Here is a 16607-nt window from a genome sequence, read left to right on the forward strand (position 1 = left end):
CGGCTAAAAACGCCTAACTATACATGGTCGTTTTTTTTTCCGACTAAAAACGCCTTACTATACATGGTAGTTTTTTTCGGCTAAAAATGCCTTGCTATATATGGTCTTTTTTTGTTGAATAACACCCTACTATACAGTACATTGTCGGGTTTTTTCGGCTAAAAACACCTTTCTCTGCATTGTCGTTTTTTTTTCAGCTAAAAACGCCTTACTAAACATGGTCATTTTTTTCACCTAAAAACGCCTTACTATACATGGTCGTTTTTTTCGTCGAAAAACGCCTTACTATACATGGTCGGGTTTTTTCGGCTCAAAACACCTTCCTCTACTTGGTAGTTTTTTTCAGCTAAAAACGCCTTACTATACATGGTCGTTTTTTTCAGCTAAAAACACCTTCCTTATACCTGGTCTTTTTTTGTTGAATAACGCCATACTATACAGTACATTGTCGTTTTTTTTCGTTTAAAAAAGCCTTACTATACATGGTCGTTTTTTGGGGGCTAAAAATGCCTTACTGTACATGGTCGGGGGGTTTTTCGGCGAAAAACCCCTTCCTATACATGGTCGTTTTTTTGGGGCTAAAAACGCCTTTCTGTACAGGGTTGGTTTTTTTCCGGCTAAAAACGCCTTACTATACATCACTGGTGTCACACTCATTTCACATGGTGGGCCACATACGGCCTCGGTAGATGTCAAGTAGGCCGGACCATTAAAATGATACCATACTTTGCGATAAACAACCAAAACAACATGTTTTGGTTGTTTTGGTATGAAGAAGCACAAGAACATTTGGAAAATGTTGAAATTTAATGTATCTTTTACAAAACATTTCATGAAGCACCTTACATTTCCTTCAACAAATGTGCAATTTACTTTTATCATTCACATGTATGCATTGCAACTGATCCCATTGATTGTACAAACTTTAACAAGTAATTGGTATTGAAAAATAGTCATGCACTTTATGATTAAACAAGATTTATAAAAAAAGGACGTTTTAAACCATTTACACGTGCATAAAAAATCTAAATATAATCCCTGCCTACACCTTACAATCTAAGGAGAGTGCTATTAAATGTGTAAATGTGAGAGTGCTATTGATAGCGTCTGCTGTCATGGGTCTGTCTCAGTGACGGAGTGAGGCTGTTGTCTTCTTCTCTGGTCAAAACAGTGTCCCCTAGCGGATACTTAATGAATTGCACCTTATTAAAATTTTTAATTCTGTGTCTTTTATGCATTTTTTTCATTTGTATACTATCCTGCGGGCCTGATTGAACCTCGCGCGCGCATATGTGTGTGTGTGTGTGTGTGTGAGATGAATGGAATTCCGCATCGGTGTGCAATTGTAAAACAAGGATGTGTGTTGAAAAAATAAATCTGAAACTGCATTTAAGGGTGGCTCCATACTGGCTGTCCATATACGGGCCGGAGTTGTAAATTGATTTCTGGCCCAAATACTTCACTCCACAACTGGCCCTCATCTGGTTTGCCAGAGTCAAGCCAGTGCCTCCTTTGCCACTCCTGGGCCATGTTCGGCCCACATGCATCATGCCAGTGCCGACTCAAGGCCAGCTGTGCCAGCTTCATGCCGAATCCGGGCCAGATGACTTTGCTGACTGGGAAGGGTTACCCTCTTTTTCCATCCTCTGAGCACTCGGCTGATTTTTTTTTTGGGGGGGGGGGGGGGATATAACTCAATATTGTGTCCACCAGAGGTGGGGACTAATTGAGAAGTTTCCACGATAAGGCCCAATTTTTCCCCCCCTTAAGGTTGTGCACAGAGGAGCCCTTTCGACACCATCTCAGGCGTCCCGGATCGATCGCGCATTAGCTTTTTTGTTTGCCGGTCCGTGGCTTTATTACGGTTGCGCACCATCACGTCACAGGGGAGTTGGGAGCAGCAGCTCCCGCTTGTTTGCCAAAAGTGTAATCTTGCCGTGACCCGCCGCGACCCAGCCCACTGAGGAAAGCTGCTTAGACACAAATTCGCGTCGGCGGGAGTAAGCAAACCCTCTCCTGCCTTTTTTCCCCCCCGCAGGGGGTGGGGGGTGGGGTGCCGACAGATAATTGGACATCATCTAGTGTCAAACAAACCTTTGACAATTGCACTCAACACAACAAGGCAGGAGGAAAACAAAAACTGTGTCTATCTGAGACTCCCTCCAAACATGAAAAATTGCCCAATGAATTCTGCAACGCAGCAACAGAGACAAAATATTCAAAAATGGCAGCGTTGGGTGTGACATATAAAATACTTGTCGGGCGGCGAAAATTGCTTTCGACAGTGAATTTTCTTGTTCTAACACTACCTCCGAAAGCGGGAAATTGTCACGTCACCTTTGTACTCCCAGTGTTGTTTACAGTAACACACCCTCCCCCATCGCAAGGGGAATGTTCCAGACATCCTGCAAAAAGTGCCGTATTTTCCGCACTATAAGGTGCTTCGGGGTATAAGGCGCACCTTCACTGAATTCCCTATTTTAAAACTATTTTCATAAGGCGCAAAGAACAGAAGCTACAATAGTGGCTGTGGTTGAGTTATGCATCCACTAGATGGAGCTACGCTAAAGGGAATACAATACAGTGGATTTACATTGCGCTTTAACAACCGCTGCAGCTGTAACAAAGCGCTTGACAGAACATTGAAAATACTAGAAATCAGACTTTTGATCCAGAGAAGGCGCGTTAGATTATAAGGCGCACTGTCAGCTTTTGAGAAATTGGAATGTTTTTAGGTGAGCGGAGAATACGGTACATTCTGCAATATAGTACATTGCAATTATTATGCAATTAACTTTACTTGAATTCAATTTCGTTGCCAGCCATTTTCAAGATCTACAAGATATCGCGTACAGTGATTTTATACACGTCCGATCAGTACTTGAAAGAATCGACTCTCCTTTTAAGAGTTTTTCTGTGAACCAGGAACCCGAGATGGATGGGGGCTCAACGGTACAGAAAAAAAACCACAGGAAAGAGGTGGAAACATTTTACAGGCGGCATCTTGCGTGAGGTATAAGTTACTTGCCGCGTAGCAGCAATCGCTTCCACCCCAACGGGAGCCGAAGGAGTGAGAAAATGTCTCGGTCGCGAAATGAATCAACTTCCCACAATGGTGCCTGCGGCGCCAAATTTCCTTCCACATCGCCACCGTTCCGCCTACGTCACTGTTCTCTCCCACTACCTCGAGACTTTGGCCGGCCATTTCATGCCTGCTGTGCCTCGTGGGTGAATCGTCTCTCAGCGGGGACTTAACAGCAATCAGATTCACAAATCACAGCGGGGGGTACGGGGGGTGGGGGATGTTTGTGGGAGCTGATGCTATAAAAGGGTCCAACGTGTGAGGGGAGAGCAATGAGGACACGGGTCAGCCAACAACATGGCTGTTACCATGGAGATGACCTGACTAAGCCATCCCCCGACGTGGCAATTGAACTGACATAATTCCCGTTTGTTTGTTTTTTTAAGGGAAAAGAGGAAGCTGTTATTTCTTGAAATGGTTAATGTCCCCGGTCAATTTGTTTTTCTCCCGACGCATTTTCAGCGATTGTGCTCACCACACCTCTGGCATTTTCAAAAACAAATGAAATCACACGTTCAGAGCGCACTCCCCGCCTGCATAAGAACAGAGAAAATTCAAGCGAATAGAGCAGCGCCTTGAGATCCGAGTGACTCGCCTCGCAAGTTTTTCTAGACACAAGCAGTCATTTGCCCGATTTTTTTTTTTTCCTGCTTTGGAGCGTTGTATGGTAGAAATGAACCCAACTGGAACTTAATTACACAATTAGCAGCATTTTGGCAAAGAGTAAATATGTCATGAAAAATAACTGTTTGATGCCGCTCCCAGTTCAAGTTTACTGTCACGTCATGCCGAAAGAAAGGCCTGCTCGATTCATGTTTATGCTAATGAGTACCTACGTTGCAGTGATTTCAGCCTTGAAACAATGGATACAATACAGTAGTACTCACAATCATATACTATTTATCTTATGCATAGAACTAATTAGTGCCGTACTGATGAGTTAAATGAGGAGTTGTAGGCAGGCCATACCCCGCTGCAAGCAGGAATTCAGGGGAAAGGCTAGAACGGATTAAGGGCACTTCCAATCATTTGTGTTTTGATTTACAGGTGTGGTCATGGAATAAATTAAACTCCAATTCATGTCAAAGGACTGCTGTAACTTTTTCTACGAATGAAAAAAATTGACACACCTGGTGCCCCCCCCATGAAGCACGAAAAATAAGTGAGTAAACACTAGGCCTTTTTTTTAAGGGGATGACAAACCCTCCAACTTCTCAAACTGGGCTTTGCGCAACTCCGGGATATACATACAGACATTAACAACAACTACCGTTATACCGTTATATTACCTATCGCATGCCATTTATTTCTTAATGGGGAGTGGTGGGAGGAGGGGGGGATTTAATTTCTTCAAGTGGCTGACGCACAGGAAGATGCATCCACCATCACCACGGTGACAACGGTGCTCAGCCCAACGCAGGAACTTCCAGAAGAGATTAACAGAAGACTACGAGGTCAAGACCAAACTAATCAAGCTTCTCATTTCCCCGCGCTGACTAATGAAGTAGAATGCCGACTCCCTCGGCTGACCTGACACCCCACCCCCCACCCCTTCCCCGCACCTATTCCCCAATCGCAAAGCAAACAGAACTCATCAAAAAAGCCCCACAGAATATTTTCTTTTTTTTTTTTTAAAACAAAACTCCAAAACAGACGAGATTTAAAGTGGGCACGCGGCAGGCGTCGTCGCCTGCTGTGCCTGATGATCTTTCTAATAATTTCATTAACGCTTAAGTGAATCAGCCATCTTTCATCAATTAAAGGGAAAAGCGGCACACTCATCATCCGTCTTCCATTCAGGAATCCCTTCATGCGTCCTCATTTGAAGAGGCTCTCTCGCATTGAAGGAATAATTCATTTTATGCTTTTGCTTATGTTAACCACGCTTTATTGCTCTTTATTCAGTGTGTAAGAATAACAGACATGTTCTCTCAGTTCTTCATCTCAGGGAGTAACGCACATAACGGCAGTTCTTTATCTCAGTGAAAAACACCAAGGGAGTGACATAACGGCCGTCCGTGCGGGCCACTGCTGCGCGGGCAGTGGCGGGAAAACACCAAGAAGACCAGAATACGTGGAAACACCAAGAAGACCAGAATACGTGGAAACACCAAGAAGACCGGACTCCAGAATGCGTGGACCAATCCGCGTTAGTCTAGGCTCATGAATAAACAATGATCTGTTGTAATATATTCTGTCTGTCCACCTGAGGGTGAAGAGTCTGTCCAGTGGCGGTGCAGCTTGTCTAGACTGTTTGTTAGGGAACCTCAGGAACAGACGTCTGTATTAGATGACCTGTTAGGGAAATAAATCTGCGTGACTCCAAGCTACTGAATCCTGGTCATCACTCTACTGGTATGTGTTATTAGAATGGTAGTGTAGCATCGTTGGAATTGGCTTCCTCCTCCAGGTCTTGAACATGCTAGAGAAAATGGTCCGGTGGAATAAAAGGACCAGTTTCTACAAATGGTGACCCTGAGACGTGCTTGAAGGGGGGAGTGGAGACCAACGCGGACGACGGCGAAAGGTCCGATCCGGTAAACTTGATCGCGGTAGACATACCAGTGTCTTTTTTCCACGACCATTCAACCTTCACCCCACGGCCGGCCACATAGAATAAGGTAAGACGACTTTACTCTATTTTAATAAAAAGAGTCTCAAAGTACGTCTTAATTGGAAATTGCCCAAATTTTAGCTACAACACGGGGAAAAGTGCGAATGGTAAAATCTATATTGATGGTGGAAAATTGAAGGGACACGTACAAATTAGGGACACGTACAAATTAAGGACACGTACAAATTATTAAAATATCGTGACTGTGGTATTGAAATAATTGGAAAAATAAAAAACAAGCTGCTCGAAACCGCACTGTGGAAAGTAAGAGAAGTGAATTGAGATAATGGTCGGCGCGCTGGGTTCTACCCTTTAAAAGCCGAAAGGTGCGTAGGCGCGACCGCCTGTAGTTATTGGGCCAGTTTCTAAAAATAAAACGTTGGAATAGGCGTTGACGACTTCGGGCATCGTCTAAAGTATCCCGGTTGGAGTCCGTGAGGAAGGGATCCTCTAAATGCTAGTCAATTTAGAATAATATAGGCCAATACCACGTCACCTATTCGGAAAAATTACAAAATTAATTAGGTCATAAAACTGTGTGAGTTGAAAATGAGAAAGTACGCGAAACTGCGAGAGCGCGCCGAACCTGTTAAACAGGCGGCTGTCGCCAAATGGACTGAGATGAACAGAATTTTCACCCAGACCAAAGAAGGTGTTAAGGAATTATTTCGCTAGAAGTAGTAGTAGAACATTGTTGATGAATTTCATCTTGCTATGAGAACTATTGACACTAGTCTCTGTCCTGAACATTTGCTTGTACTTAAAACAAAGAGTGTAGGGTGAAGTTGGGGCCCTAAGTGTATGCAGAAAAGTGGTGAAGATTGCACGACTGTCTCTGTCCTATGTGTTGTGTTGTTATTTTTGTTATTTTTTGACTTCAAAATGGCGCCGCGAGAGTGGCTGCCTTTCCAGCAGCTCCTATTTTTTTGTTGTTCTACTTCTTCCTTTCATAACTTTGCTGCTGTGAATCTGGAATTTCTCCATTGTGAGACTAATAAAGGTTTTCTTCTTCTTCTTCTTCCTAATTCCCCTTGGTTGATTAACAGCCACCTGGCTATCTTCTTTCCGCCTCCCACATCGTAAAAGTCCCTGAAGGCTGTCACGTGCCTTTGAGGAGTAAACCTAGTCTCAAGGTTTGTGAACCAGCAGATATGGTCTGCACTTTGTCAAAATGCCAAGATCGAACTTTGCTTGACTTTCTTTGTTTCAGATTTTTACATAAGGGGAAGGACTGCCCGCCCCTAATTAACATAATTAACATACTATGCCTATATGTACGTGTGACTAAAGTTGCTCGGGGCTTCCTGATGAAATCTGAGACTCACAGGAGCCCGAATCGATTCGTGTTGCGTTGTGATAAACTGAAGAAAAGACTACGTGGTGTTGGGTCTTCTTCCACCTTTATAGAGAGATAAAAGAATCTGTAACCAAGGAAGGGCCAAGAGCAAATTGACAGCTCCCATTCCTCAACAAATGGCGTCACAAACAGGATCTCTCTGGAAAAAGACCGACACCGGTTTCAGGAACTTCAGACTCAGGCAGTAACCAAGGAGCGCTCCACTATAACCAGGTAAGACACACCTGTTCCTGTTATTACGGGCAAAGTGTCAAGATTCGGCTTATGTCCAATAAGGACCGATCAAATCAAACTGCTCTGATCCTGAATGTGTTGAACCAAGTATAGTGATTGGGTCTTGTAGGTGGCAAATAACAAATTGATAATGAGTTGTATGAAATATGTGACAATGGAAAAATGAAGTACTGTACAGGAAAAAGGAATTAAAGTATAGGTGTGAGGTATATTCAAAACAATATACCGTCCAAACTTTGCCACTGAGTAGTAGATAACTGAATTGGCACAGTTATTGAGTCACCAAGTAGGCGGTTTAAATTAGGTAGAACCGCTGAGTTGTAGGTATGGCTAGTAGCTGACGAGCAAAGACCATACTGAGTTCGTAGGCAATTAAAAAATTAGTGGTTAATTGCTGAGGCAGGTCCAGGTAATTTTTATTATTCTGGATGCTGATAAATTGTAGGACTGACGACTGGAGATCGCAGTCTGAGTAAACAGCTGTATATTTAGGGCAAGTTAGGGACAGCTCCATTGTTACAATTGGAGAATTACGTGACGTCACACGGTCCATAAGGGAGTATATTGGACGGTGAGTATGATAAAAACATGGTGAACTGTAAGATGGACGGAACGCCTGAAGGCAAGAAAACAGTTGAAATACCGTCTGGTGGTAAGTAGGAAAGAAAGGAAGACGAATGCATTGCGCAGAGAGAGAAAAGGGTGAATGCACTGCGCAGAGGGGTAAGTAAAGCGAGAAAACAAGGTCTTAAGAATAAATTGTAAGAATAAGACAATAGTTTGAAATATAAAAAGAAAAAACTAAGTGTATTCAATTTGAGCTATAATAACAATATAATAATAATAATACATTTTATTTGTGGGGGTCTTTCTATGAACTCAAGGACACCTTACAACAAGCAGTTAAAATCACGAATACAATGTTAAGATCAACATCAAATAAAATAAGAAAAAAATGCAACAACAGAAAGAATAATGGCTTTATGGTCCGAGTGAATAGGCTTGTCCAAACAGATGTGTTTTGAGGTGGAATTTAAAATGTGTTAATGAGTCTGTATTACGAAGGTCAGCGAGGAGTGTGTTCCAGAGCTGGGGAGGAGATCGACTGAAGGCTCTGTTTCCCATGGTGACGAGACGAGCAGGGGAGGCAGAGAGAAGGAGAGAGGAGTAGGAACGAAAAGAGCAGACAAGTGTAGGAATGTGGATGAGGTCAGATAGGTATGGAGGGGCTAGGTTATGGATGGCTTTGAATGTGAGGAGTGAGAAAAGAGCGGAGCCGGTGGGTGTTTCTAAGATGATAATATGATGTGGTTGATATGCGAGGGGAAAAGAGAGGGTCAAGTTGACAAGTAGAGGTTCTTCTATATATTGCATTTCATGGGTAGTTTGACCACTGCCTTCGACATAGGAAAAAGAAAAAATATACATAACCAAAGTAACTCCGACAAAGTTATGATAAACAAGGCAGCGAGGATACCTCCTTCACCGCATGAGGTGACGAGCGCTAAAATTATGACCTCACTACAAGCGCCGAGTGGTCACTTGTACATAGACAAGGCAGAAGAAATTGGAGCGGATGGTCAATCTGCAGGCAGAGAGACCTGAGCTCACCACACACACGAAAATGTGTCTATATTCACCACAATCGCAGACACTGTTGTGAGGGTTAAAGATATTGAGTGAATTAAAAAAAAAAAAAAAAAAAAATTTTATAAACGTCTTAACAGAGGGGCACTTTAATCATTGTGTAGGCCCCACAGGCAGGTTTGTAAGCACAAACCTACAGGAAGGGGGATAACACATACTAGCCATTTTACTGGCACCCACCTGAATCCCTTGTGTGCCAAGCTTCCCCCTGATCTGCCCAGGCTGGTTCATAAACAATTGGTAAAAGTAGAAAAATGTAGGCAAATTAAACAGGATAATGAGAGCATGAGTGTTTGAGATGCGACCACTTTTGTAACTAAGGAGACTGAATTGACGAGGCAAATATTGCTGGATATGCCTAAAATTGACTATGACATACAGTTGTGGGCAATAGACTGGCTTAAGAGTACCGGTAAGTATTTACCCAAAGAGATTATGGACCTATTAGAGGGAATAGCCTCTTGCAAATTGACTAGGTTGAATGAAAGAAAATCAAGTCAAGTCAAGTCAAGTCAACAGTATTTATAGAGCACTTTCAAACAGCCATCGCTGCATACAAAGTGCTGTACATGGAGCGATTTAACATATACAATAAACAGTAAGACGAATCAGTAATAAGTAATAAGTAATAAGGCGGTAGAAAGCACCAAGCAAAATCAAACGCGCTGAGTTCCATTTATCCAACAACATTGGGTCCTTCACAACAATTGGCGTTTGAATTGCTATCTGAGGTACACCCAATGACGTATTTGGTTAATTGTATGGATGCTTGGGTGACTGTCACAGGACAGGACCCCAATAGTCATCCATTGAATCAAGCTTTGTTCAGGCAAGCAGTGCTGGGGGGTTGTCCGTCTGATGTGAAGAAAATGATGACTAACTCTCCCACTCTCTCCCCACTTCAGATGACGTGAATTGGCGAACTCATTTCCTATATTATGTGCAACAATCTCGAATGAGAGCCGAGGAAGAGACTGAGAAAACATCCAAGCTACAAAACGACTTTTTGAATTCACAAATACAAGAGGCTAAGAGAGCCTCCAGTAATGCATGCAAAAAAAGAGAAACTTGGGAGATCTAATCAAATGTCAATCAGTGTCTCTCAACAGGCTCCACCACGGCTGATCACACCCACACCGCAGCTCCAAGCCACACCTCAACATTACGGCCTGCCCACAAGGCAGGGCCGAGACGCATGGCTGGGGGGAGGTCTGAGACGGGAAGGTGGGCGTGGACGAGGAAGTCACGGGAGCCAAGCTGGCTGTTTCATTTGTGGTGATGTGAATCATTGGACAAGGAAATGCCCGCACCGCCGGCACCCACCTGTTCATCAATCAGGCTATGATCAACAAGCTCTGACTCCTCCTCCGCAAAACCAACAACAATGACAGGATACGGCACCCCCAAATGGACAATACCCATCTGCTCCATGGGTACCCGAATCCCCAACGATAGGGATCACTGCTGGCCTCACTGAAAGACTGTCATGAACTTGGACATGCTGGACCACGCTTGCTCCCAATGCAGGCTGATACAAGACTGACTATTGCTAAAGTCAGCCGATGACCCACCACTGAACTCTGTCTTCCAACAGTATCGGCTTTGGTCTCCTTAGACTTCCTCCATATGACCTTACCATCCGCTGATCGGTCCTTCCCAATGCACAATGCTTTTGACAAACTAGAGATTGAAATTTATCGCATGGCCTGGTTGGGTGAAACACAAGGCAATTTATTTAATGTTCCATCCTCCTCAATTATTGTAGGTCCTGAAGGGTGTGGCAGCCAGAGTGGACCTGTCAGAGGATCTCATCTCATTGACTGGTATCTAGGCCTGACATGGCCGCGCCGCTCATACTTTTTTGCCGTCTACTCAAATATCCAAAAATTCTCATTCGTACACCTTTTTTGTAATCGATTTAGCTAAGGTTTTTTTCCATATACCACTTTCAGAATCGTATAGGGAATTTTTCTCATTCTCTCACCTTGGAGTTAAATTTTACTACACTCGGTTGCCCCACGTATTCGATTTTGTCTTCTGGAATTTTTATTCAAGTGCTTAAACACCTAATCTACTCTTTCCGACCTACGGATGGATTTGCTGTTTGGATGCCATGTGTTGGCTCCTTTGACGTTTGGCTTTTTGCAGTCTCAAACTATCGCGCGGAAAAATTACAATGCGAATTGTCTTTATATTGTTGGGGAGACTGAACACATCAGAAGGTACAGCGATGCCGGTTTCTTGTGTGCAGCCTGGTCTAGCTGATTTACTTAGATGTTTCTGAAAAGGAAGGTTCTGTTTCTGTTGTTCTTTTTCAGAAAAGGGAGGGGAACGTGAATGGCAGGAACGTGAACAACAGGGAAGTAAAAGACTAATTTTGATGAATTTTGACATACGTCAGCATGCAATTGGACCCAATTGAACAAAAACTTTCAGCATGCATCAGATATGCGGCAGCATGAGGCAAATGTTTAGAATAACAAATTTTAAAAAACTGCCACAGGAACATCGATTCAACATAGCGAGATAATAATTAACAAACAAAAAACTTAGAGAGGCTCTGCTAAAACCAAAAGAAGTAGTTATTAAATGCAGGAACTTTGTCCATCAGTGTCATACCTGTTCACTGTACAACCCACATCCACACCATTCTGGGGCTGCCGGCTCTGTTAGGCGGGGCCAACATGCGGGCGAGATCGTACAGATGGACTTTACAGACATGATTGATGCCCATCGGGGCAAACGTTTTCTTTTGTGCATTGTTGACACCTTCTCTGGGTGGCCTACCTTCTATCCTTGTAAGCGGGAAACTTCGGCTGAAGTCATTACTGCTCTGGTCACTCATTGGATACCATTGTTTGGCGTCCCTACCGAAATACATTCTGACTCAGGTAAGCACTTCACGGCAGGGGACGTGTCTAGAGTTTGTGCCCTTCTGGGCATAAAGAAAACGTTCTCCTGTGTCTATTACCCTAAAGGCAATGCCCAGGTTGAGCGCATGAATAGGACACTGAAGGGGGTCCTGGCTAAAATGCTGTGTGATGCCTCCTCCAGTGGTCTTAAATCCACGTGGCTCTCACTGTTGCCCTCAGCCACCTTTCATATGCGCTCCATGGTTAATCGACGCACGGGCCACTCTCCTTTTGAGCTTATGTTTGGCAGAGCCATGCCTGGTTGTCTGCCCACTGCAGAGTCTCCTGGTTTACCCACTGTTAAGCAGCTTTTCCAATTTCGACCTTATTTTGAGGCTCTTCAGGCAGTCTTGGCAGAAATTCGTTCTGCCCTACCTGACTCGGCCTCCCCCTCTGACTGTACCTCTGCCTTGCCCTCCAAGGTGTACATCAAGAACCATACCCGCTCCAAGTGGACAGCGCCCCGCTATCGAGGACCGTTTGCGGTTACTCATAGGACTGCTACTGCTGTTAAGATCCGGGGCAGTGAGAAGTGGTACCATTGGACGCACGTCAAGCCTCATCATGCGGGGAGTGGGACGGACGGTCCCACTGAAGGGGGGGAAGCAGGAACTATGCACCCCGGACAGTGAGGACGGTGACTGGGACCCTCCCACTACCAGAATACAGACTCTTTACAAATGGGCTTGGGATATAGGCCCATTATCTCTTCCGAAAAGGAAATGAGTCCAGGAAACGACGCTCACTGATACCTGATAATCATGGTCCAGCAGGTAATGCTTGGATGAAATTGGCCAAATACACAGCTCAAGTCACTAATGTCAGCACACCATGTTGGGTTTGTTCGTTCAGACCACATCATTCTGGAGATGCCCCTACTTCTGTGCCTATACCCATCGCAGCCGACAAAATGGTTTGCCTGCTGTGGGCGGCCAGGAAGGCCGTCACACAGTGCGGCGACTTTAGATGTGTGTTTACGAAAATAAATGATTCAATCTCGACTATAGGCTTAGGGTTTAACAGTAAGTGGGTAGAGACAGTCCCTACAAATTGGACGACGTGCATTGAATGGAGTAGGTATACTAGCCCCGATCGTTGGATATTTCCCAAAAACTTTTCCCGGATGTCGAATCGCACCATTCACAAGGGTATGACATTACACCGTAACCCAGTCCCAGCCCCAGTTGGCTTGTATCGGGACTGCCGGGAGGGTGATGTTCCGGTAGGAACACAAAAAGCTACACAACTGTTGGTCACATATAGGCGCTATACGAATGCTACACCTCTAGTTAGAGATGACCCGAGTATCTACCCCTACGGTAGAGATGGATCGCTTACAGTTCGTAAACGGTGTGGGAAGGCTGATGGCACCACCTATGCCTGTGAAAGTTCTGGGTGGTTGACCCTTAATGTTACCCGGTTGAAGGTGTCTGAGGGCACAAAGGTTGGTAATGTCACGACGGCACGACTAGCAGTGCCAGATCGACGTGGGTTCCCCACCCCTAAAGGCCACGTCTGGTTGTGTGGGGATCACACTTACTTCACGCTGCCTGAAAATTGGTGTGGCACGTGCACGTTGGCTGTAACCCGGCCATCATCTATTGTGCTTCCGGAAGAACTGATGCAGGAGACGGTAGGTAGATACGGGCATCATAACCCACACGAGCACCACCAGAAACGCAGACTCACGGTAGGTGACCGACCGGTAGGAAAGGTATATGTCCCCTTCTCAGACAATGACGGTAGGCAACCATTGTTTGGGGATGCTAAGGGCTTCTTTGGGACAATAATACCGAGGTTAGGGACAGCCTCATCCATGAAGTCCCTGAACGAAGTATGGTGGGTATTGGAGGACATAACAGACATCCTAGGTGAAATACTAGATCAGTTAGCAGCCAGTCCTGAATTGAAAGCTGTGGCGACCGTGGCCATGCAGAACAGAGTAGCATTGGACGCCCTGCATGCTGAGAATGGGGGAATGTGTGCAGCGGTAGGGATTGACCACTGCTGTACTTACATCCCCGATGAAACAGGTAATTGGACTCTAATCCGACACAAAGTAGCAGATTTGCGGAAATTCCTGCGGTCTCAGGAAGACCAGAATCCACAATGGACCTGGATGAATTGGCTTAATTCCGGATCCTGGACTCACATCCTGCAGAAAATAGCTCTTATTATTGGAGTGATATTATTGTTGGGTTGTGTTTTGCTATGTTGTGTTGTTCCCTTGTTCCGAAGCATGATCAACAGGGCCCTCGCACCTGCTTCAGGGATATTCCCAGTCCGAAGTCCCTCGTATGATGTGGAAATGGATGTGAAAAGTAGGGCCTCGGCTCACCTGCTTGAAGGGGGTGACCCAGACCTACTCCCACCCGAATTGAGGGCCAGATTGCTGGCGGTGGGATGGTCAGGCCCGCAAGAAGGATGCGACGGACGATGTGGTGATCATTACTCATGAAGTTGATTATTTTTGCTGTACTGTGCTCTATCTTGCAGGTACCATGGTAACAATTTTCTAAGTTCTTTCCCCAGGATAACTGTGGTAATGATCTCTTCACAGAGATCAGAAGGGGGAATGAAGGAATAATTCATTTTATGCTTTTGCTTATGTTAACCACGCTTTATTGCTCTTTATTCAGTGTGTAAGAATAACAGACATGTTCTCTCAGTTCTTCATCTCAGGGAGTAACGCACATAACGGCAGTTCTTTATCTCAGTGAAAAACACCAAGGGAGTGACATAACGGCCGTCCGTGCGGGCCACTGCTGCGCGGGCAGTGGCGGGAAAACACCAAGAAGACCAGAATACGTGGAAACACCAAGAAGACCAGAATACGTGGAAACACCAAGAAGACCGGACTCCAGAATGCGTGGACCAATCCGCGTTAGTCTAGGCTCATGAATAAACAATGATCTGTTGTAATATATTCTGTCTGTCCACCTGAGGGTGAAGAGTCTGTCCAGTGGCGGTGCAGCTTGTCTAGACTGTTTGTTAGGGAACCTCAGGAACAGACGTCTGTATTAGATGACCTGTTAGGGAAATAAATCTGCGTGACTCCAAGCTACTGAATCCTGGTCATCACTCTACTGGTATGTGTTATTAGAATGGTAGTGTAGCATCGTTGGAATTGGCTTCCTCCTCCAGGTCTTGAACATGCTAGAGAAAATGGTCCGGTGGAATAAAAGGACCAGTTTCTACAGCATCAATTAATCGCCATCCATCCACGGCTTTCCCTTCGTGTTTACATTCGAATCTTGGGAGAGGAAGGGACAAAAAAACCGATTGCTTCACATTGAATTGGTTTCAATTGGTTTCATCTCAGTGTCCCAAATAAATTGGCAAGAGAGCCACAAATCTTTTTGGCGCCATCTGCTGGAATACCAGCAAAACAGCTTATAATATTGCCATATTATATATTTGGCAAATTCTCTTCCGCGATTGCCACCTCTCGACAAATGTATACTGTTGTATTCATGATATTGTGAGACAGGAGTATTTGGGCGCCCTTGGACGTTTCTGACAAGTATCGTTCTCACCAAGGTAGGCGCCATGCTAATTGCTAAGATCGACACAGCTAGTCGCGTTTGAAGCGCTGGCTGCTCTTTTCACAGACATCTTGCTGGAACCGCGAAAAAGCGGAGAACATCCAACTTTGAACAGCGATATAGCAGTGAAATTAATCATAATAGTAATGTCTGGACTCCGAAGAGAAATGTCTACATATCTATCAAAGGGTGTTAATCTGTGGAATAATCTCGAAACAGACCTGAAAATGAGTAAACAAATTTAAAAAAATAGTACAAACAACCTACATCAATCAGAGTTAAAATGATCAATTCAAAACATTAAATATAATGATAAATCAGAACTAAGTTGATAAATAGAGAAAGGTATTGAAATATCCATTATGAATACAAGAGAAAATTGTGCCAGGGTGTGGATGTATATAATCCCGATACAAACCAAAAGTTGTAAAAATATCACGGTTAAGGGTAAAGTATGAGCCTTAATGGAGACTTTTTTTTCTTTTCTGATTAATATAAAAATGATTTATTAGATATAAACACATAACGGGGTAGGACTAGATAAGTTTTTCACTTCTTCCTAATCCCTTGAACATAATAACTGTGTTGAATGAGGACTGATTTCTTTCTTTTTACTTTTTTTATCTACCTTATTTTCTGTCAAATTATTACTGTATATGTTTTATGTTCAATAAACAAACAAACATACACGTTAAACAGAACCTGAATCGGAAATTCATTACAATACACTACGCCGCACTTGAGTCGGGAGGAAGGACGACAAGGTCAAAGGGTGTTTAATATTGTATAAAATATCAATACAATACAATACATACAATACATGCTGATTTATATAGCGCTTTCACAACAGCGGCAGCTGTAACAAAGCGCTTTACAAAACAGTTAACATAAGGTAAAATAATAAACACAACACATAACATAAAACACAGACAGTCGTGCAGTCCTAACCACTTTTCCGTCACACGCTTTGTTGTTTGAAGCGGTTTGAGATGAAAGAGGAGAGAATCAAAGTGTCCTTTAACCGGTGGATCAGAGACGTCATGCTCAAAATGTGCACACGTCGGCTACAAGCTAAGTTTCAAAGTCAACAAGAAGCTGTAGCATCCATTGACGAAAAAAGAGATTGGTTAACTTCTCCTGTCCCAATGAAATCCATTTCAATTCCAAGCGGCGACTCACGGTTCCAAATATGCATCGGCGCTCTTCGCCAACGCTC

The 16607-nt window shown here is 44.0% G+C and overlaps 1 protein-coding gene across 1 annotated transcript in view; it reads left to right on the plus strand.

Moving 5' to 3' along the window:
• Nucleotides 1-14906, plus strand: part of LOC127612838 (uncharacterized) — a 99295-nt gene extending 84389 nt beyond the window's left edge. The window contains exon 2 of the mRNA XM_052083669.1: nucleotides 7768-14906. Within this exon, the coding sequence (XP_051939629.1) occupies nucleotides 12631-14304 (1674 nt within the window). The 5' untranslated portion in view covers nucleotides 7768-12630 and the 3' untranslated portion in view covers nucleotides 14305-14906. The remainder of the gene's footprint in view (nucleotides 1-7767) is intronic.
• Nucleotides 14907-16607: the final 1701 nt, after the last annotated feature.

The sequence above is a fragment of the Hippocampus zosterae genome, chromosome 13 (assembly GCF_025434085.1).
Source record: "Hippocampus zosterae strain Florida chromosome 13, ASM2543408v3, whole genome shotgun sequence".
NCBI lineage: Eukaryota > Metazoa > Chordata > Actinopteri > Syngnathiformes > Syngnathidae > Hippocampus > Hippocampus zosterae.